Below are 23,827 nucleotides of genomic sequence, written 5' to 3' on the forward strand. Positions count from 1 at the left end.
CATACCAGCTGCACGTTGATTGAGTGGAAGCCCTTATGGTTTACGTATTCATCTGGTCGCCCAGCGGGAGCCTTGATGGCCACATGGGTGCAGTCGATGACCCCTTGCACCTGTTGGAATCCCGTGAATCCCGAAACCAAAGGCCCTCTGGGCCTGGCTCTCTGGGTCCATCGTGAAGCGGACGTAGTCACTGGCCCTCCGGTACAGGGCATTGATGACCTTCCTGATGCAGCGGTGCACTGCTGACTGTGTGACCCCATAAAGGTCTCCGGTGGGCCCCTGAAATGATGCAGAGGCATAGAAGTTAAGAGCCGCTATCACTTTGAGGGCCACAGGTAAAGGATGTACCCCGAAGCCAATGGGCTGCAGGTCATCATTGAGTAGGACACAGATATGTGTCACCGCCTCTCTCAACATCCGCAGTCGCCTCTGACACTGGCACTCTGACATTTGCAGGTATGTCATGCGGGACCTATAAATGCGCGGCGATCAGTAGTGGTGAGCTCTCGTTGGGGGCTGCTCACGACCGGGGGCCTCTACGTGGGCTAATCCTGCCTGTTGGTTTTGCCTGCAGTGCATATGGATCCTCACAAGAAGTGGGGAAAATGCATATAGGGTGAAACATCTCCATCTCCAAGTTGCAATTAAACTCAGTTCCTTGACTTCTTTGAAGGTTCCTAACATGGCAGAGATTGCTGTTGACTGGTACATCAGGTGCTTTCATACATTAACTATATGGTGTGGCATGGCATTGCCTGTCTTCGCTTCCACTAAGAGTGGCACTGCATGACCACATAAAGATTGTACAAGCCGCATCAATTGGCCCACCAGCCATGCCTACTGTTTCTGGCACTCTCACCACATATAGTGTGACTGGTGTGCCATTGCTCCTTTATTGACAAAGGCATCAATGGCACAGAGTGGACAACCTTTACAGAGGGCAGAAACGCAGTGGCTCCCTACACGTCTGCAGACAGCCCCCTGTATACCATCCCCACTCCCACCTCCCTACACGTCTGCAGACAGCCCCCTGTATACCATCCCCACTCCCACCTCCCTACATGTCTGCAGACAGCCCCCTGAATACCATCCTCACTCCTACCTCCCTACACGTCTGCAGACAGCCCCCTGAATACCGTCCCCACTCCCACCTCCCTACACGTCTGCAGACAGCCCCCTGAATACCATCCCCACTCCTACCTCCCTACACGTCTGCAGACAGCCCCCTGTGTACCATCCCCACTCCCACCTCCCTACACGTCTACAGACAGACCCTGTATACCATCCCCACTCCCACCTCCCTACACGTCTGCAGACAGCCCGCTGTATACTATCCCCACTCCCACCTCCCTACACGTCTACAGACAGCCCCCTGTATACCATCCCCACTGCCACCTCCCTACACGTCTGCAGACAGACCCTGTATACCATCCCCACTCCCACCTCCCTACACGTCTGCAGACAGCCCCCTGAATACCATCCCCACTCCTACCTCCCTACACGTCTGCAGACAGCCCCCTGTATACCATCCCCACTCCCACCTCCCTATATGTCTGCAGACAGCCCCCTGTATACCATCCCCACTCCCACCTCTCTACACGTCTGCAGACAGCCCCCTGAATACCATCCCCACTCCCACCTCCCTACACGTCTGCAGACAGCCCCCTGTATACCATCCCCACTCCCACCTCCCTACACGTCTGCAGACAGCCCCCTGTATACCATCCCCACTCCCACCTCCCTACACGTCTACAGACAGACCCTCTATACCATCCCCACTCCCACCTCCCTACACGTCTGCAGACAGACCCTGTATACCATCCCCACTCCCACCTCCCTACACGTCTGCAGACAGCCCCCTGTATACCATCCCCACTCCCACCTCCCTACACGTCTACAGACAGACCCTCTATACCATCCCCACTCCCACCTCCCTACACGTCTGCAGACAGACCCTGTATACCATCCCCACTCCCACCTCCCTACACGTCTGCAGACAGACCCTGTATACCATCCCCACTCCCACCTCCCTACACATCTGCAGACAGCCCCCTGTATACCATCCCCACTCCCTACACGTCTGCAGACAGCCCCCTGAATACCATCCCCACTCCCACCTCCCTACACGTCTGCAGACAGCCCCCTGTATACCATCCCCAATCCCAACTCCTTACACGTCTGCAGACAGCCCCCTGTATACCATCCCCACTCCCTACACGTCTGCAGACAGCCCCCTGAATACCATCCCCACTCCCACCTCCCTACACGTCTGCAGACAGCCCCCTATATACCATCCCCACTCCCACCTCCCTCTATGTCTGCAGACAGCCCCCTGTATACCATCCCCACTCCCACCTCCCTACACGTCTGCAAAGTTGTGCTTCCTGTAATACCATCCCCCCCACACCTCCCTTCAAGTATGCAGAGTTGAGACCCCGAATAATCCCATCCACCGCCCCCCCCCCCACCTACCTTCATGCCTGCAAGGTTGAAAACCCGAGTAATCCCATCCCCCCTCCCACTCCACTTCCAGTATGCAGATTGAGACCCCGATGATCTCATCCCCCCTCCCACTTCCCCTCCGGTATGCAGAATTGAGACCCCGGTATATCCAGACTTAACTGCACTGTTAGCGAGTGCTCCTACTTTCGATGTCCCGTTGGCTTCTCTGATTCGTGAACGGGACAGCACGTGACAGCCGCCCGTTCAATGAATAATTTTGAACTGTGGAGCGAGAGGCAGTGGGATGCATAAGTAGCGCTTTACATATGGTAATTTGGGTGCTGCCGCCGAGCAACGGGGGTGGAGGGGGGGCACCAAGGTCACACCACCGTAGGTAAAATGGGGCGTGACATACCCGGTGCAGGTTCGTGGCGGGCCTCTCCTGGAAGAATATTTTGGGCCTCCCCGCCAGGACTCCTGACGTCAGAAGGCTGGTAAAATTCAGCCTACTAAATCAGTAATTTGGATATAAGCCTAGAGTGAGTGATGTTGAAATTTGCCACTGATACCGAAATAGGAGGTATGGTTAATTCCTTGGAAGACCAAAGCGATGTCAATAGAATCATAATAGTGCAACACAGAAGGAGACCATTCAGTCCATCAAACTTGCACTGGCTTTTTCGAAGAGCAATCAGTTTAGTTTCACTCCTCTCTTTCCCCATATCCCAGCAAATTTCTCTTCTTCATGTACTTAACCAATTTCCTTTTGAAGGCTAAGGTTGAATTTGTATCCACCACCCTATCAGGTAATGCATTCCAAATGCTAACCACTCATTGCATAAAGAAGTTTTTCCTCATGTCACCTCTGGTTCTTTTGTTAATTACCATAAATTTATGTCCCTTGGCTATCAATCCTTGAGCCATTGGAACAGTTTGTTTTTATTAACTCTATCTAAACCCTTCATAATTTTAAACACCTCAATCAAATCTCCCCTTAGCCTTCTCTACTCTAAGGAGAATGTAGTGTTTGACTGATCGGGGTTTGATTGTATCTGTCTGTCCACTATCTGTGTTCACTGTTTGATTGCTTAAGCCTCTGGGTAGAGCTGCTGAGCAGACGTGAAACTAAAAAACTGCTGGAAGCTTCCAGAAAATAGTGGCTATCGCAAGACACTACTGAAATCCTATAATAATCTTTTAACAGTTAAAGTCTTGTAAATAAACTTGTTTAACACAAGTGTGATATCTGCATTGCTCAGAGTTAAATCAGATATTACTATCTAAACCCAGTAACCCAGTGTAAACATAACAGAGGACATCCCCAGCTTCTTCAGTCTACTGATGGAACTATAATCCCTCAATCCCTGGAACTATTCCAGTAAATCACTTCTGTACCATCTCCAAAGTTATTCCTAAAGTATTGGGGGTGGGGGGGGGGGGGGGGGGGGGGGTGGGGGTGGTACCCAGAATTGAACACAGTACTCCAGTTGGGACAAAGTAGTATTTTATATAGGTTTAGCAAAACCTGTTGGTTTCTGTACTCTATGCCTCAATTAAATACAGGACCCCATATGCCTTGCTAACTGGTTTGTTAACCTGTCCTGTCACTTTCAAAGATTTGTGCATAAACACCCTCAGGTCCCTATGTTCTTGCACTCCCTTTTGTATCATTGTACCATTTAATTTGTATGAAAATAAAATGCATCTCCTCACATTTTTCTGCAATAAATTTCATCTGCCATCTGTCTGCCCATTCCACCAGCCTATGTCCTCTTGAAACTATTATTTTCCTCACTGTTTACTGTACTTCCAATTTTCGTGCCATCTGCAAGTTTCAAAATTGTGTCCTGTATCCCCAAGTCCAAGTCAGTAATTATCAAAAACAGTAGCAGTCCTAGAACTGAACCCTGAAGAGCACTACTGTATACCTGCTTCCAGTCCACAAAAGAGCGATTCACAACAGCTGTTTCCTAATCCCGAGCCAATTTTGTATACGTGCTGCTATTGCCCATTTTATTCCATGGGCTTCAGTTTTGCTAACCAGCCTAATATGTGGCACTTTATCAAACACCTTTTGAAAGTCCATATACACCACATCAACTGCATTGCCTTCCTCCACCCTCTCTATTATCTCATCAAAATACTCAACCAGGTTAATCAAACACAATTGTTCCTTAACAAATCTTTGCTGGTTTTCGATTATTAGTCCATGCTTATCCAAATGGCTGTTATTTTTCTCCTGGATTATTATTTCTAAAAGCTTCCCAGTCTCCGATGTTAAACTGACTGCCTTGTAATTGCCAGGTTTATCTTTCTCCCCTTTTTTGAACAAGGTTGTAACATTTACAATCCTCCAGTCCTCCACTTCCACTCTGTATCTAAGGAGGATTGGAAGATTGTGGTCAGCACCTCTGCAATTTCTAACTTACTTCCCTCGGCAACCTAGAATGCTTCCCATTTGGACTAGGTGACTTATCCACTTTAAGTACTGCCAGCCTTTATAGTACCTTCTCTTTATTTTTATCTTATTTAGTATCCCAGCAATCTCCTTATTTACCATAGTTTTGGCAAAGTCATCTTCCTTGGTAAACACTGACGTAAAGTACTCATTTAATATCTCAGCCATGCCTTCTGCTTCCATTAATAGATCTCCACTTTGGTCCCTAATTAGCCCCATGGTCCTTTGACAACCTTTTTACTGTTAATGTGCCTATAGAGGATCTTTGGATTCCCTTTTATGTTAGATGCCAATCTATTCTCGTACTGTCTTTTTTCCCCTCTTGCGGTAATGGGCTTAAAGTGGCAATGAAATTCAATCTCAGTGAAGTGAAGCATTTTGGTAAAAATATTAGTAATTATATTCTGAATGGAAGGGACTAGTGCTGTGGAAGAGTGGGGGGGATTACAGCAGTTAGGTTGACAGAACGTAAAAGGCAGCAGCCAAGTTGATAAAGTCTTAAATTAAGCTAATGAAAATCTAGGTTTTATCACAAGTAGAATATAGAATATAAAAGCCAAGACGTAATGATGGTCCTATATAAATCCTTAATAAAATCTCTGTTAGGGTATTATGTGCAGCATTGGACTCCGTGCCCAAGACTTTAGAGAGAATCCCGCTCCTCAACTTCCTAATACAGATTCACTAGTTCGCATGATTTTTTAAAAATTCATTCATGGGATGTGGGTGTCGCTGGCCAGGCCAGCATTTATTGCCCATCCCTAATTGCCCTTGAGAAGATGGTGGTGAGCTGCCTTCTTGAACCGCTGCAGTCCATTTGGGGTAGGTAGACCCACAGTGCAGTTAGGAAGGGAGTTCCAGGATTTTGACCCAGCGACAGTGAAGGAACGGCGATATAGTTCCAAGTCAGGATGGTGTGTGACTTGGAGGGGAACTTGCAGGTGGTGGTGTTCCCATGTATTTGCTGCCCTTGTCCTTCTAGTTGGTAGAGGTCGTGGGTTTGGAAGGTGCTGTCAAAGGAGCCTTGATGCATTGCTGCAGTGCATCTTGTAGATGGTACACACTGCTGCCACTGTGCGTCGGTGGTGGAGGGAGTGAAAATTTGTAGATGGGGTGTCAATCAAGCGGGCTGCTTTGTCCTGGATGGTGTCGAGCTTCTTGAGTGTTATTGGAGCTGCACCCATCCAGGCAAGTGGAAAGTATTCCATCACACTCCTGACTTGTGCCTTGTAGATGGTGGACAGGCTTTGGGGAGTCAGGAGGTGAGTTACTCGCCTCAGGATTCCTAGCCTCTGACCTGCTCTTGTAGCCATGGTATTTATATGGCTACTCCAGTTCAGTTTCTGGTCAATGGTAGCCCCTAGGATATTGATAGTGGGGGATTCAGCGATGGTAATGCCATTGAATGTCAAGGGGAGATGGTTAGATTCTCTCTTGTTGGAGATGGTCATTGCCTGGCACTTGTGTGGCACGAATGTTACTTGCCACTTATCCGCCCAAGCCTGGATATTGTCATGGTCTTGCTGCATTTCTACACGGACTGCTTCAGTATCTGAGGAGTCACGAATGGTGCTGAACATTGTGCAATCATCAGCGAGCATCCCCACTTCTGATCTTATGATTGAAGGAAGGTCATTGATGAAGCAGCTGAAGATGGTTGGGCCTGGGACACTACCCTGAGGAACTCCTGCAGTGATGTCCTGGAGCTCAGATGATTGACCTCCAACAACCACAACCATCTTCCTTTGCGCTAGGTATGACTCCAGCCAGCGGAGGGTTTTCCCCCTGATTCCCATTGACCTCAGTTTTGCTAGATCTCCTTGATGCCACACTCGGTCAAATGTTGCCTTGATGTCAAGGGCAGTCACTCTCACCTCACCTCTTTAGTTCAGCTCTTTTGTCCATGATTGAATCAAGGCTGTAATGAGGTCAGGAGCTGAGTGGCCCTGGCGGAACCCAAACTGAGCGTCACTGAGCAGGTTATTGCTAAGCAAGTGCCGCTTGATGGCACTGTTGATGACACCTTCCATCACTTTACTGATGATTGAGAGAAGGCTGATGGGGCGGTAATTGGCCGGGTTGGACTTGTCCTGCTTTTTGTGTACAGGACATACCTGGGCAATTTTCCACATTGCAGGGTAGATGCCAGTGTTGTAGCTGTACTGGAACAGCTTGGCTAGGGGCGCGGCAAGTTCTGGAGCACAAGTTTTCAGTACTATTGACGGAATATGTCAGGGCTCATAGCTTTTGCAGTATCCAGTGCCTTTAGTCGTTTCTTAATATCACGCGGAGTGAATCGAATTGGCTGAAGTCTGGCATCTGTGATGCTGGGGACTTCAGGAGGAGGCAGAGATGGATCATCAACTCGGCACTTCTGGCTGAAGATTGTTGCAAATGCTTCAGCCTTATCTTTCGCACTGATGTGCTGGGCTCCCCCATCATTGAGGATGGGGATATTTGTGGAGTCACTTCCTCCAGTTAGTTGTTTAATTGTCCACCACCATTCACGGCTGGATGTGGCAGGATTGCAAAGCTTAGATCTGATCCGTTGGTTATGGGATCGCTTAGCTCGGTCTATCGCATGCTGCTTACGCAGTTTGACATGCAAGTAGTCCTGGGTTGTAGCTTCACCAGGTTGACACCTCATTTTGCGGTATGCCTGGTGCTGCTCTTGGCAAGCCCTCCTGCACTCTTCATTGAACCAAGGTTGGTCTCCTGGCTTGATGGTAATGGTGGAGTGGGGGATATGCCGGGCCATGTGGTTCCAGATTGTGGATGAGTACAATTCTGCTGCTGCTGATGGCCCACAGCGCCTCATGGATGCCCAGTTTTGCATTGCTAGATCTGTTCGAAATCTATCCCATTTAGCACAGTGGTTGTGCCACACAACACGATGGACAGTATCCTCAATGTGAAGGCGGGACTTCGTCTCCACAAGTACTGTGTGGTGGTCACTCCTATCAATACTGTCATGGACAGAAGCATCTTTGGCAGGCAGATTGGTGAGGACGAGGTCAAGTATGTTTTTCCCTCGTGTTGGTTTTCCACCACCTGCCGCAGACCCAGTCTAGCAGCTATGTCCTTTCGGACTCGGCCAGCTCGGTCAGTAGTGGTGCTATCGAGCCACTCTTGGTGATGGACATTGAAGTCCCCCACCCAGAGTACATTTTGTGCCCTTGCCACCCTCAGTGCTTCCTCCAAGTGGTGCTCAACATGGAGGAGTACTGATTCATCAGCTGAGGGAGGGCGGTAGGTGGTAATCAGTAGGAGGTTACCTTGCCCATGTTTGACCTGATGCCATGAGACTTCATGGGGTCCAGAGTCAATGTTGAGGACTCCCAGGGCAACTACCTCCCTACTGTATACCACTGTGCCACCACCTGTGCTGGGTCTGTCCTGCCGGTGGGACAGGACATACCCGGGGATGGTGATGGCAGTGTCTGGGACATTGTCTGATGACGATTCCGTGAGTATGTCAGCCTGTTGCTTGACTAGTCTGTGGGACAGCTCTCCCAACTTTGGCACAAGCCCCCAGATGTTAGTAAGGAGGACTTTGCAGGGTCGACAGGGCTGGGTTTGCCGTTGTCGTTTCCTGTGCCTCGGTCGATGCCGGGTGGTCCGTCTGGTTTCATTCCTTTTTATAGACTTTGTAGCTGTTAGATCCAACTGAGTGGCTTGCTAGGCCATTTCAGAGGGCATGTAAGAGTTAACCACATTGCTGTGGATCTGGAGTCACATGTAGGCCAGACCAGGTAAGGACAGCAGATATCCTTCCCTGAAGGACATTTGTGAACCAGATGGGTTTTTACAACAATCGACAATGGTTTCATGGCCATCATTAGACTCGCTTTTTAATTCCAGATTTAATTAAATTCAAATTCCACCTTCTGCTGTGGTGGGATTCGAACCCATGTCCCCAGAGAAATACCCTGAGTCTCTGGGTTACTACTCCAGTGATAATACCACTACGCCACCGCCTACCCTACCTGATATCAGGTGGTGTTGTGGTACTGTCATCGGTCTAGTAATCCAGAGACCCAGGCTAATACCTTGGGGCACCGGGATTAAATTCCACCATGGCAGCTGATGGAATTTAAATTCAATTAATTAATAAATTCAATGAATAAAAATGTGGAATTAAAAGCTAGTCTCAGTAATGGTGCTGTTGATTGTCATAAAACCCATCTGGTTCACTTAGGTCCTTTAGGGAAGGAAATCTGCTACCTGGTCTGGCCTACATGTGACTCCAGACCCACAGTAATGTGGTGACTCTTAACTGACTTCTGAAATGGCCTAGCAAGCTACTCAGTTGTCAAGGGCAATTGGGGATGGGCAACAAATGCTGGCCTTGCCAGCGATGCCCACATCTGATGAAAGAATAAAAAAAAGGAAATACAAATGTGAAGAAAGACTTTAACACAGACCATGTCAATTCAAACAAATTCAATTTGCTACACAGAACTTTCATCACACCGCAGTTCTTCATTGTGTTTTAATGATTTAATGAATAGCAGGGATTGAAAGTTGATTGTGGCCTGATTTAATCTGCTAAATTTTCCATCTATTTTTCTGTCTTTTTGGTCTGCCTGGGCCATTTATTTCCTACAAGAGGCTAGGCAAACAATATGCTCCCAGTACTAAACCAACATTGATCTAGCTCTGCATAGTATATATGAATGGTCCAATTATGACTTTTTCATCAATATGCACTTTGCCACAAGATTAAAAGATAATTGAGGATGAGGAAGATCCTTCTTAATTTATTCATGCAGAAAAATCCTAAATTTGTCCCATTGCAATGTTCATTTGTTTCTGAGGTGATTCGGTCATCTCCAACTACTTTACCTCAGAGGCCATTCCATGTATTGATCTCCTTTGTGTGAAGCAGAACCTCCAAAATTTGCCTTTTACACCTTTGGACCTGTGTCCCATTTTTCCATTCGTGATTTAATTGAATGCAATATTCTGGATTTGCTTTTTTCATTTTATTTACTATCTTAACACGCTCTATAAGATCAGATCTTCTTTCAAGGATAAAAGTTGTACGTTTTCCCAGTCTTTCCCATAATTCCGACCCCTCCTTGTGAGGAAGCATCTGGCTTCTGCTTGTTTCTGCTCTTTAGTGACATAGCTGGGATCAGAAACCCGTCGAAGTGGAGCATTTTACCCGTACACAACTACTCTGTGGTGACACCTGTTGGTGTGACTGTGCACTGTCGGAGAAGAAATTATACTGGTAAATTCAGAGCAAAGCTAAATTTAAAACTGTAATAGGAATACTATAGGAACACAGAGTTTAAGACAATTTTCCATTGAAAGATTTCCAATAGCATGGTAAACTCACCCATTATCATTTGATTTATCAATGATTTTGCTGACGTGTTTGAAAATACATTGAAAAAGCTAACAGGGTTTACAATGCATCTTGTAAGGTATGATGTTTAATAAAACTGTATTTCCTCGAAATATGACGTATTCTAAATCTCGGATTGAAAGCTGAAAACACCTAATTCAAGGAATTTTACACTGTAAAGTCAATGGGCCTGATTTTAATTCCGTGCAAGTGGGTGAATTTTGAATGTACTAAAATCTTGCCCAATATGTAAGACTGGTGATTATCAGTGTCAGGCTCGTTACTGCCACTTCCTAAGATAAGAGCGTGAAGTAGCGGTAAAAGGGGCATACAGAGGAAAATCAGCTTGGGACCCAACTCTCCTTCCTCCCCTTCCGGCTTAGATGTGGTGGTCAGAAAAGGCACAACCAATGGTGGTCCTGATGAGAGCAGAAGAAGTAAATCCCAGTCAGAGAAATAAGGCAGCAGTACAGTAGCGCAGTGGTTAGCACCGCAGCCTCACAGCTCCAGCGACCCGGGTTCAATTCTGGGTGCTGCCTGTGTGGAGTTTGCAAGTTCTCCCTGTGTCTGCGTGGGTTTCCTCCGGGTGCTCCGGTTTCCTCCCACATGCCAAAGACTTGCAGGTTGATAGGTAAATTGGCCATTAGCAATTGCCCCTAGTATAGGTAGGTGGTAGGGAAATATAAGGACAGGTGGGGATGTGGTAGGAATATGGAAGTAGTGTAGGATTAGTATAAATGGGTGGTTGATGGTCGGCACAGACTCGGTGGGCCGAAGGGCCTGTTTCAGTGCTGTATCTCTAACTGCTGAAGAGAATGCTGGCCATGATTTTAACTGCCTGTAAATGTGAACCAGGCCTTATTTTCATAGGAAATTCAGCCTGGCTGCAACATCACGAATAAACAATATGACCTCTGCACTGATTTATAAACTCTTCATAAACATTGTCTCTCTGTGTTCTTTTGAAATGCAGGAAAGCATGCCACAAACACCAACCTTTGCAGCAATGTTTAACAGCAGTGGTTACAGCCGACACCTGTACTCAGCCAGAGAGGAGAACTGTGGAGGTCTATTTTACCATGACAACAACCTTGTGTCAGGGTCTCTGGAGGCACTGATCCAGCACCTTGTGCCTACAGTGGACTACTATCCTGATGTATGTATAATTCAACTGTCTGTATATGTTTCATAGTGGAAATATTTTGCATAAAAAGATTGTCTACAGAAAAATTGATCGTGTTAAATCTTCACCATGGCACAGTGGCACAGAAGTAATTTGGCCTCTAGCACTGATCAAAGCAGAAGATGTGAAGCAGCCAATGTGTCCAGAATATTTTGCTCCCTCTGCTAGCTGCATTAGAAAAATGGCAAACAGCACCCTTAGTGATGGAAACTTTGGTTTTCCTATCCCAAAAAAAAGCTCTGAATTCAAGGGCAGGCCTTTGGTGGAAGACGCACTTACATCTTGTAGCTTAAAGTAAAAATGGATAGAAAAATAAACTTCCTCATTGGTATCAGCTCAACAGGAATCCAACACCGTACTGCTGTACATTTTTAAATTTTTCTGCAGACAGGATTATCATAGTGGGAAAATTGTGAATTTTGCTTCAAGGCAAATATTAGACTCTTCCACCTGTTGATGTTTCTGGGCAGCCGTGTAGGCATTTCATTTGGAGACAAGAAGCAGTTTTGTTTTCTGAGCATTATTGTTCTCAATGTTTTTCATGCATTTGGGATCTTTGGAGCTATGCTGAGAAAAAAAAATGGAGAGTGTAGAAAGCAAGGTGATTAGAAAATCAAAACTTCCCTTTTTGTCCCCTTCGTATTTACAATCTGAAAAAGGTAATTAGAGAGTTACCTATTGTTTTGCTTTTGGTGTCCTGCAGAGAGCAAAGTGGTCATTAGAGCAGAGTGATGACTGTGAATCGGCATGTCTATTATTAATACATGTTAAGCATAAATGTTTAATGCCAACTTGGCAAATGCAAATTTCTGGGTTAGATTTGTGATTCTTATTTTGTTATTACTAATCTTATAGGGTAGCTTTAACTCCCTTGTTCAACAACAAATTATGCAAAATTAATTTTTTTCAGAAATCCTATCATAATGTTACACTGCAGCATTATTGTATAGTATCAGGATAGGCATAATGAGTAGAGAGGCGAGAAACAGCTACTGAGAAATTGTGAAGAAACATTACAATCCAAGAGACTTATTGGGCTGGATTTTACAGGCCCCTCGATGTCGGAGATTGTGGCGGGGGGGGGGAGGGCCCAGAAAATGGCTCTGACAGAGGCCCCATATTGCCGGCGGCGGTGAGGTCCCATGGCAGCCCCCACCCCCCAACCCTCCACCGCTGCTCGGCGACGGAAGCAACATTTCCATAATTAAAAACAGGCAAATGAATGAATTAAATACTTTTCTGCTCCCACCGTCCATTCCATATTGATGTCGGTGGCCGGCCCTCCTGTGCCTTTGGATCTCCATCCGGAGATCCAATGTGGGAGACTGGTGGGGAGGGGGGAGGGGGGAGGAGGTAAGTATTTCAGTGTGGAGGGGGACAGCGGCGTGTGCGGTCAAACCAATATGATTGTTGTAGAGGATGGTGGGAAGGGTTAAATATAAACGTTTGTGAACTTTGTTGGGGGGAAGGTCAGGTACACCGGTAAGTATTTTGGGGGGGGGAGAAGGTCTGGAAGCCCTTTAAAAATGGTGTGGAACCTGCACAATGGCGCCAGCCTCCATTGCCAGGGACAGACTGCCTGCCTCCTCCACGTCATCGGGGGGGTACGGGGGTGTCGGTCTGCCCTGGCCATGTAAATGAGCCACTGCATTTAATATCGCAGCAGCTCCGCGGAGTAAAGCCCGTGCATGCGAACCGCCGTGATTTACGGCCGCTGCTGTAAAATTCAACCCATCATTTTGGATTTTTGTTGATTTGATTCACTGCACTCTAAAGTCTTTGCTTTATGTTGTTCTTAAATCAGAGGTTCTAGAGGTGATCCGGTGGTATGCAAATAACCTTTATGCCACATGAGTATCAGGCACTGAGCATCTCCAACAAGAGAAAGTCTAACCATCACCCACTGATATTCAATGGCATTAACATTGTCAAATCCCCCACCACTGACCAGAAGCGTAACTGGAGTAAGCACATAGATACTGTGGCTACAAGTCCAGAACAGAGGCTGGGAGTTCTGTGGCCAGTAGCTCATCTCCTGACTCCCCAAAGCCTGTCCATCAGATACAAAGCACAAGTTAGGGATGTGATGGAATACTCACCTCTTGCCTGGATGAGTGCAGCTCCAACAATACTCAAGAAACCCCGACAACATGCAAGACAAAGCAGCTTGCTTGATTGGCACCCCATTCCCCACCTTAAACATTCACTTCCTGCACCACCAGTGCAATGTGGTTGCAGTATGATACACTGCAACAACTCGCCAAGCCTCGTTCAACAGCACCTTCCAAACCCATAACCTCTACCACCTAGAATGTCAAGGGGCAGAAAGCACATGTGAACACCACCACCTCCAAGTTCCCCTCCAAGTCACACAATGTTCCTTCATCATCTCTGGGTCAAAATCCTGGAACTTGCTACCTAATAGCACTGTGGGAGTACCTTCACCAAAGGGACCATAATGATTCAATAAGGTAGCTCACCACTAAGGCAGTTAGGGCTGGGCAATAAATGCTGGCCTTGCCAGCAATGCCCATATTCTGAGAATGAATTTTAAAAATGCACGTTTTGAAGCCCCAAAGCACTATGCCACTGATCGATGGACAGCAGGTTTATACCTGCAATTCTGTGTGCAGAGAGTTACCAAACTCTACTGTGCCATCATGACAGCCTAGTGCTAGATCTTTCCTAACAAAGACAAGCAGATATTTAATGAGGATAGGAATAGGGGGAAGCCCTGGGAGCAGGCACCCTTACCCTCTCAGTTGGGTATGGTTGGGAAGGAGAAAGAAAATCAAGGCAGTAAACTCTAACTCTTTCAAAATTATGTTTTTAATATTTTGGCTTAACATTTAGTTTATTTTATAAGTTGTATCATTTCTGAGAAAGAATGTTGAGTAAAACGTTCACTGAACTGACCTGCAGGGAGGGAGTTGGTCAGATAGTTGGGGGCACCCACTATTCGGGATTTCCTCCAACACTGTGGTGTTTAAACTCACGAGCGGGTCTCTGACGTCAGTGATCGGTTCCCTGTCCGGAGGCCCAGCTTGTTTGACAGCTGGGCCTTCAGTCGGGCGGGGAGCCGGTCCCTGACCATGGCAGCAGCAAGTAAGCCTGTGCTGGGACCAGGTTTCAGTCGGGTAGTGGTGGGAGGGGGGGTGGGGGGGGCAATGGGGCTGAGTCGAGTCACAATCGGTGGGCGGTTGTATAATTTCTGTGAAGGAATATTGAGTAAATCTTTCACTGAACTGACCTGCAGGGAGGGAGTTGGTCAGAAAGTTGGGGGCACCCACTATTCTGGATTTCTTCTAACACTGTGGTGTTTAAATTTGTTGGGGTGGTGGTGGGGGAGGCTGTGATAGGAGTGGGATCAGAGGCCTCGGTGGGTGGGGGGAATCGGGGCCATGGTGCTTTGGGGGGGGTGGTATTAGGGCCTGGTTGTGGAGGTGATTGGGGCCTGGTTCTGGGGGTGAGTGGAAATCAGGGCCTGGTTCCTGGGGTGGGTATCTGTCTGGTTTGGCGGAGGGGGCATGTGGGGCCTGATGGTGGAGGAATCGGGGCTCGGTTTGGGGGGGGGTGGGGTTGGAGGCCTCAAGGGGAAGACCATTATGGGGGCCCCCAATTATGGAGCCTCCTCAGGTAGTCACGTGGATCCAGGGGGTAATTGTGAAGGCACTTAACACCCAAATCCACCAAGCACTCTCCTGAGGGCACTGTCATGTTCCCCACAGTTCGGGAAACCCAGCTGACAGCCGTTAAAGTGCTAAGGCTGCTTGGCAATGAGGTTCATAGCCTCATTATATTTAAAGCTGCAACCCTCATCCTTGGGTTAGCTTGGCTGCCACCACCCCCACCCTCAGTTTCTGGCTTCAATGATAGCTAGAAATGGATGAGTTGGCAGCAGGTTTGGGTTGCGAAGCAGACTTCTGACACTTTTACCCTCCCGCAACCCAACCCAACACAAACCCTCCCATATTATTCAGTTAAAATTCCCTCTATTGTCTCCAAATGAAATCAGTTGCAGATGACAATAGTTAAACACAAACCAGACTGTAATACTTTGTGTGAGCTCTTCTTGCCTTTCTCTTACAGAGAACATACATATTTACCTTCCTGCTCAGCTCACGTCTTTTCATTCGGCCATATGAGCTCCTAGCAAAGGTTTGCCTCATGTGCATTGAGCAACAGAGACTGAATGAGACCATTTTAGATAAGGTGAGATTTTTGAAAGAGACTTTCTGTTTTCTTGAGACTGATGATTTTGTAAATATCAATAAAAAAAAGTATTGGTGTAGAGACACGTGTCGAAGCTGAGCAACCTGAGCAAATAAAATGAACAACTGAAAGAAATGGAAATTGAATCCAGATAGGTGACAGATTTGTAACTCAAATCCACATGGTTTATTGCTAATTCTGTCATTTATGCATAACCATAATTACTATCTTTGTGCAAGGAGCATCAGGCACCTCATGATTAAAACCAGCAAAGCTATTTTGGCTAGAAACTAATTTTTTTCAGAAATATATTTGTTACTTCTGAAGTAAGTCTAAATTCAGGTTTACATCATCGGTTTAGTTAGTAAGTATTTAAATACATGTTGTTCAGTTTAGTGTGTGCATGGAGCTATTGGCCCTGATATTTACAGGTGCAGATTGCAGAGGCAGGGGGAGGGGAAGAGTGTCGGATGGGAATCCTGCATGCTTTGGAGTTCTAACTCCCCAGTGTGTGACTTTTCTCCTTGACGTTTCCTGTCCAGTCAGGCAGGGAGGACTCCAGAGCAGGCCGCAGGAGCAGGTAGGAAGCCTGGAAGCTACATATACTAATACACAGGGTCCTGTTCTTTACAGACAGAAAGAACGTGTGCACACATTGCACCTGTTTCAGCTAAACAAAATAAGTGACAGCCATTCACTGGTTCATTCCTCAGGACAATGCCTTGACCAATCAGAGTCCACTTGCCAACCCATTATCACTCTCTTCTCATACAGTACAAAGTTGTTGCCTTCCCTTACGTTGGTATTCTTGCAAATTGTCCTGACGAGTGCATGATGAAAAGCTTCCACAACATGTCTCTATTTTCATCAATACTCAAGTTCTGTACTACCAAATGACTGAAAAAAACAAGTTTTGTGAGTCTTTCCTCTCAAGTATAATGCAATAAGATTTCCATTTACGCGCTGTAAGTAATTTTTTCTATAATTTATTTAATGAAGGAAGGGATGCTTATTGTCTACAAATGTGCCAATCCTCACAATTAGACTATGCCAATGTTGTCGTTTAGATTAAATAAATGTTATTACACAGCTTGCATTTAAATCTATTATCGCTGTGAGTCCGATAATTAAGTACAATTTTCTGACTGATTCTAGGCCAAAATACGAAAATTTGTGCCAAAAATAGTACAGCTGTTGGCTGAATGGACTGAAACATTTCCCAATGATTTTCGTGATGAGAGGATGATGAGAAACCTAAAGGACATGACACACAAGATAGCTACTTTGGATGAGGTTAGTTATTTGAAAACTGCAACTCATTTATGTTTGAATTATTTGGAATAGTTAATGTTGATTGTACAATGTTCCTAGTGAGGAGTTAAACAAAACATCCACACGAGTAAATAAAATGAATAACTGAAAGAAATGGGAATTGAATCCAGATAGGTGACAGATTTGTAACTCAAATCCACATGGTTTATTGCTAATTCTGTCATTTATGCATAACCATAACTACTATCTTTGTGCAAGGAGCATCAGGCACCTCATGATTAAAACCAGCAAAGCTATTTTGGCTAGAAACTAATTTTTTTCAGAAATATATTTGTTACATCTGAAGTAAGTCTAGACTCAGGTTTACATCATCTGTTATTGAAGCAAAGCTTTAGTTAGTAAGTATTTAAATACATGTTGTTCAGTTTAGTGTGTGCATGGAGCTATTGGCCCTGATATTTACAGGTGCAGATTACAGAGGCAGAGGGCAGGTAAGAGTGTCGGATGGGAATCCTGCATGCTTTGGAGTTCTAACTCCCCAATGTGTGACTTTTCTCCTTGAGGTTCCCTGTCCAGTCAGGCAGGGAGGACTCCAGAGCGGGCCACAGGAGCAGGTAGGGAGCCTGCAGCTGCTACTGGGATCCGGAGACGGTGGGGGGAAGGGAGGGTGTCCGATCCCCAACCTCAGGGGAGGGGGGTCCAATCCCTGACCTGGGCAATCTTTGTGTGGGTTGGGGGGGGCAGGGGGAAAGCACTCCTGCTCTTCCTGGCCCACAAGCAGCACTGTAAAGGCACCTTCCTTCTTCCCATAGTTGCCCTTACCTCCCTTCAGCTGCTCGATTTCCTGAGGCTTGAGAAACCCTGCCAGTCACTGTTGAATCAGAGGCTGCCAGTCCCATTAAAATATTTAAATTGCCAACCTACCTCCTGAAAGATGGTTGACTGCCTGCATCTAGTCCTGCCTCCATTAAAATCGGAAGTGGGCGTGTTGGGAGTGGGTTTGAGAATTTTATCATTTTAGCATCTGACCTGATCCCAACCCACCCATTTTTGGGATTTAAAATTCACCACATTATCTCTCAGAAAGGAAATGCCATTTAATTAAAGAAAGGAATGCATTTGAGAAGCGTGACACTTCACATATTTTGCAGCAGACGATTAAACTGATGCTTATGGATTGGTGGCGATTTCTACCAGAGATGACGACCTTTGGTTAAAATGCAATCTAGATTTGGAACCATATTTTTCTTAACTCTACAGCACAGCATTAATACACCACATCGCCTTTGCTCAAAAATATTGAGCTGCACTTACCTTTTTTTAATGCATTCCTGGAATGTGAGCCTCCCAAATCCATGCCTATTTTTCTTGGAACTCCATGTTTGAAACTTTCCAATCAGGTTTCCGCCCTGCACAGTACTGAAACAACTCTTATCAAAGTCACAAATGGCATCCTATGTGACTGTGACAAAGGCAAACAATCCCTCCTGTCTTCTCAACCTGTCTGCAGCCTTTGACAGGGTTTATCACACCATCCTCCTCCAACACCTCTCCGCTGTCATCCAGCTGGGTGGGACTGCTCTCACCTGGTTCCATTATTACCTATTGAATTGAAAACAGAGAATCACTTGCAATGGTTTCTCTTCCTGCTTCCACAGTGTTACCTCTGGTATCCCCGAGGATCTATCCTTAGCCCCCTCCTATTTCTCATCTACACGCTGCCCTATGGCAATGTCATCTGAAAGTACATCAGTTTCCACATGTACGTTGATGACACCCAGCTCTACCTCACCACCACCTCTTTCGACTCCTCCATGTCTCTAAATTGTCAGACTGCTTATCCGACATCCAGTACTAGATGAGCAGAAATTGCCTCCAGTTAAATATTGGTAAGACTGAAGCCATTTCTTTGGTCCCCGCCATAAACTCTGCTCCCTCGCCACCGATTCCATTCCTCTCCCTGGCAACTATCCAAAGCTGAACCAGGCTGTTCACAACCTGGGTGTCATACTTCACCCCAAGGTGAGCTTGAAACCTGCTATCCACACCATCAGCAAGACCGCTTATTTCCACCTCTGTAATATCACCCATCTCCGCCCCTGCCTGAGCTCTTCTGCTGCTGAATCTCTCATTCCAGCCTTTGTTAGTTACAGATTTGACTGTTCTAACACGCTCATGTTCAGCCTTCCACATTATACCCTTTGTAAACTTGAGGTCATCCAATATTCTGCTTCCTATTTCCTTATTTGCAACAAATGCCATTCACCCATCACCCCTGTGCTCGTTGACCTACTCTACCTCCCAGTTTAACAACATCTTGATCTCATCCTTGTTTTTAAATCCCTCCATGACCTGCCCCCTCCCTATCTGTAATCTCCACCAGCTGCACAACCTTCCGAGATATCTGTGCTCCTCTAATTCTGGCCTCTTGAGCATTCCCAATTTTAATGGTTCCACTGTTGATGGCCAAGCCTTCAGCTGTCAAGGTCCTAAGGTCTGGAATTCACTCCCTAAACCTCTCCATCTCTCTACCTCACTTTCCTCCTTTAAGACATTCCTTAAAACCTACCTCTTTGACCAAGCTTTTGGTCATCTGACCTAATTTTGCCTTGTGGTTTGGTGTCATTGTTTCATAATGCCACTGTGAAGCACCTTGGGACATTTTATTATGTTAAAGGTGCTATATACATACAGGTTTTTGTTGTTGGGTGTCGCCGGCAAGGCCAGCATTTATTGACCATCCATACTTGCCCTTAAGAAGGTCATGAGCCACCCTGTTGAACCACTGCAGTCCGTTTGGATTATAGTTTATTGTAGAGTTATTTTGATACAACTGAGTGGCTTGCTAGTCCATTTTAAAGGGCAGTTAAGAGTCAACCACATTGCTATGGGTCTGGAACCACATATAGGGCAGATTGGGTAAGGATGGTATACTTCCTTCCCTAGAGGATATCAGTGAACCAATTGGATTTTTGTGACAATCTGTTTCATGGTCACCATTGCTAATACTTGCTTTTTATTCCAGATTTATTTAATTAAATTATTTTAATTTCCACAGCTGCTGTGGTGGGATTTTAACTATTAGTCCAGGTTAATTCCAAAGTCCAAGTTAATTGCAACAGGGCACATGTGGATCAATTCAGATTTTAAAGTAATTTGAAGCTCGTCTCTGAAAGTCGCCACCCATAGAAATGTGCCAAAATGTTCTACGTCTCAATTATCAAGACCTATTCTGCTCAGCACAATGAAAGGAGAGAAATGATAAATTAAGGTACTTACCATGAGGCTAAATTTCCTCTCGGCCTCTGTGGCATTGCAACTTCAGTGGGGTGGGGCTCCTGCTCGCCTCTTGCCAGCCCTCCTGAACCTGGCTGATTGCCTAGGGTTGGGGTCATTATAGTGTTGGTAGATTCCTAGTGGTTTTTCTGTCACAAGGTTACTTGCCTTGGGTGGGTAGTAGCAAGTGGTTGCTGGAACTGCTGTAGCATAATGTGGCATTGGCTGAATGAGAAAAAAATGTGTTTACAATCTCCTGCCTTGCTCAGTGCAATTGATTACTCTGGGATATGTTCCCATAATATGATGTATTCTTTTCATTTGTGTCTCATTACAACCTGCTTGTTCACATTTGAGCAGATGTATGGCTCCCTTGACCTCATTTCAAGAACGAAATCATGGAAATGGGACTGGATGATGGAATGGCTCCATGAACCATTTTCCTCCCCACTCCAGCCCTTAAAAGTTTAGGAATGTTCCTCTTAACTCTCTGCCAGCTGACTACTGTGGTGCTATGTGGACTGGCGTAAAGCAGACATGATTGTGAGTCCTCAGGCTCTATAGTCTGCTGACACCATTGCACAGTTGCCAAGTCCAAACTGAACAGAAGGCCAGATAAGAACTTATTTATGTTAATTTCCTGTGCACAGCTTTAGAAGATTAGAATGATTATTACCACAGAAAGAGGTCATTTGGCCCCTCAAGCCTGTGCTCAGTACTATGGCAAGAGCAACTCAGTGAATCCCATTTCCTGCCCTTTCTTGTAACCCCGCAGTTTTTTTCCTTTATGTCCTTATCTAATTCCCTTTTGAAAGCTTTGATTGAATCTCACTTCACTACCCTTTCATTCCAGATCACTACTGCTCGTTGCTAATAAAACTTTCTCCTCATGTTGACTTTGGTTCTTTGCCAGCCACTTTAAATCTGTGTCCTCTGGTTTTCAGCCTTTCCACCAATGGGAAAAGTTTCGCCCTATCTACTCTGTCCAGACCCCTCATGATTTTGTACACGTCTATCAAATCTCCTCTAAACCTTCTCTAAGAATAACAGCCACAGCTTCTCCAGTCTATCCACGTAGCTGAAGTCCTTCATCCCTGGAACCATTCCAGTAAATCACTAATACACCTCTCTAAGGCCTTCACATCCTTCCTAAAGTGCGGCACCCAGAATTGGACACAATACTTCAGATCTGGCTGAACCAGTGTTTTATAGAGGTTCATCATAACATCCTTGCTTTTGTACTCTATGCCTCTGTTTATAAAGCCCCAGATCCCGTATGCCTTTTTAACCACTTTGTCAACCTGCCCTCCCACCTTCAACGATTTGTGGTTGTCTCCTTGTTCCTGTACTCCCTTTAGAATTGTAGCTTTTAGTTTATATTGCGTCTCCTCCATCTTCCTGCCAAAATTTATCACTTCGCACTTCTCTGCATTAAATTTCATCTGCCACGTGTCTGTCCATTCCACCAACTTGTCTATGTCTTCCTGAAGTCTATCACTTTCCTCTTCATCCAAGTTTTGTGTCATCAACAAATTTTGAAATTGTGCCCTATACGCCCAAGCCCAAGTCATTAATTTATATCATGAAACGCAGTGGTCTTCGCACTGACCGCTGGGGAACACCACTGTATAACTTCCTCCAGTCCAACAAACTACCGTTCACCACTACTCTCTGTTTCTTGTCACTTCGCCAGTTTCATATCCATGCTGCCACTGTCCCTTTCATTACATGAGCTTCAACTTTGCTGACAAGCCTGTTATGTGACACTTTACCAAACACCTTTTGGAAGTCCAGATACACCACATCAACCGCATTACCCTCTTTAAAAAACTCAATCAAGTCAGTTAAACATAATTTATTGCAACAATGTTGTTTACCTGTTTAAAATAAACAGTAAAGTCTTTGAGGTTGACTTCTACAGATGCTGATTAATTTTATTGGATAGGAAATCTTGAGGTGCAGTGTCCTCTGTGTCTGAATTTCCAATTTGCACTACCACTGAGCCATGAACACAAATTAGTAAATTCTGCCCAGTTGTTTTTCTTTTAAACAACCGCTTCCAAAACTCAGAATATTACAATATACTCAAAACAAAAAAGATTGGTCGCAAACATAAGATCAGTAAGCTTACCATTTACGGAAATTCTCTTCACACCAAGTAAATGCCCTTTCGTGGTAGTGTAATCCAGCACTGGATTAGCATTTTCTATCAAATCTTCCATCTTCCTCTTCTTAATGTGTTGACTCTTGTTGGGGAATAGTTCCATGGACACCAAACTAGCTGTTCTTCATGTGTAGGTATAGCCATGAGCGTTTGCAAGCAATTCAACAGTGTCGGGCAACATGTCTAAGCCAGATCATTTACATATTTGACACTCACACATTTTCCAGAGCCACTGGATATCTATCAGAAACAAAGGCCCCATGCTTGACAGGAATATGTTGCATAGGCTGGGGACGGGCGCAGAGTTTCAGACTGGAAACACGTAAGTGTGGTTTGCCACACACGCTATGGACTTGCAGTAGCCTGTTGCATGATGCACAACTTTGCCATCATGAAAGTGCAACCGTTGCTGAGGAGCAGGACCATGAGGAAGAGGAAGAGGAAGAAGACAAAGGGAGGAGGCAACCAGTACAGCCCCTTTCTGGGCTGTCCATGAAGAACTCATCTGTGTGCGATACCAGTAACCGCAAACCCAATTCCCCATTCACTAACAGTTCCAAACCTTCCCTTCCCTCTGTCACTGATCATCACAGCATCTGCTTAATCACAATGCAAAAATGAAAGCCACCACAAAATAAACATTTCAACCTAAATTTTAAATGAAATCGTGCCATATTACATACAAATGGGACTAATCATCCTTGTGTATTCCCTTAGCTTGGCCATGTGAGCCGCATGGAAGATGGCAGGATCCCCAAAGACACATTGTACAGCGAGCTCGCCACTGGTATCAGACCCACCGGCCGTCCATGTCTCCGTTATAAAGACGTCTGCAAACGTGACATGAAATCGTGTGACATTGATCACAAGTCGTGGGAGTCAGTTGCCAGCATTCGCCAGAGCTGGCGGGCAGCCATAAAGACGGGGCTAAATTGTGGCGAGTCGAAGAGACTTAGTAGTTGGCAGGAAAAAAGACAGAGGCGCAAGGGGAGAGCCAACTGTGCAACAGCCCCAACAAACAAATTTCTCTGCAGCACCTGTGGAAGAGCCTGTCACTCCAGAATTGGCCTTTATAGCCACTCCAGGCGCTGCTTCACAAACCACTGACCACCTCCAGGCGCGTATCCATTGTCTCTCGAGATAAGGAGGCCCAAAAGAAAGAGATTCCCTTAGCATCTGTTTTCCTTTTTCCTTTGTCTGTCTTAGTGCTCAATCCTAGTAGCTACAGCATGGCTGGTGGAAGGCTAGTGACTTTTAGTCGGGGAGACGTCAGATGGCCTTGAAGGCCTGGTTTTGGTCTGCACCATCTTGGCATGGGTGGGAGCAATCTGGGCTGGCTGGCTGACAAGCAACAGCAAGGGCACTGGCGGAATGGCAGTGGTGGCAGGACATATGCTGACTTCTGAGAAAGGTCAGCAAGTTTATGTTCCACATAGCCACTGCCTCTCCCTGGCACAGCGCCTCAGC

General features: G+C 45.9%; 1 protein-coding gene across 2 annotated transcripts in view; it reads left to right on the forward strand.

Annotated features, from left to right (window-relative positions):
* rasgef1ba (RasGEF domain family, member 1Ba) overlaps positions 1–23,827 on the forward strand; it is a 106,382-nt gene that overhangs the window by 17,023 nt on the left and 65,532 nt on the right. The window contains exons 2-4 of one of the 2 annotated variants that reach the window (XM_068015051.1): positions 11,227–11,409; positions 15,526–15,648; positions 16,804–16,941. In XM_068015051.1, coding sequence (XP_067871152.1) covers positions 11,233–11,409; positions 15,526–15,648; positions 16,804–16,941 — 438 coding nt within the window. In that variant the 5' untranslated portion in view covers positions 11,227–11,232. Of the gene's footprint in view, positions 1–11,220; positions 11,410–15,525; positions 15,649–16,803; positions 16,942–23,827 lie in introns of those variants that run through there. The other variant, XM_068015043.1, reaches the window with a different exon arrangement.

The sequence above is a fragment of the Heterodontus francisci genome, chromosome 1, assembly GCF_036365525.1.
Source record: "Heterodontus francisci isolate sHetFra1 chromosome 1, sHetFra1.hap1, whole genome shotgun sequence".
Taxonomy (NCBI): Eukaryota; Metazoa; Chordata; class Chondrichthyes; order Heterodontiformes; family Heterodontidae; genus Heterodontus; species Heterodontus francisci.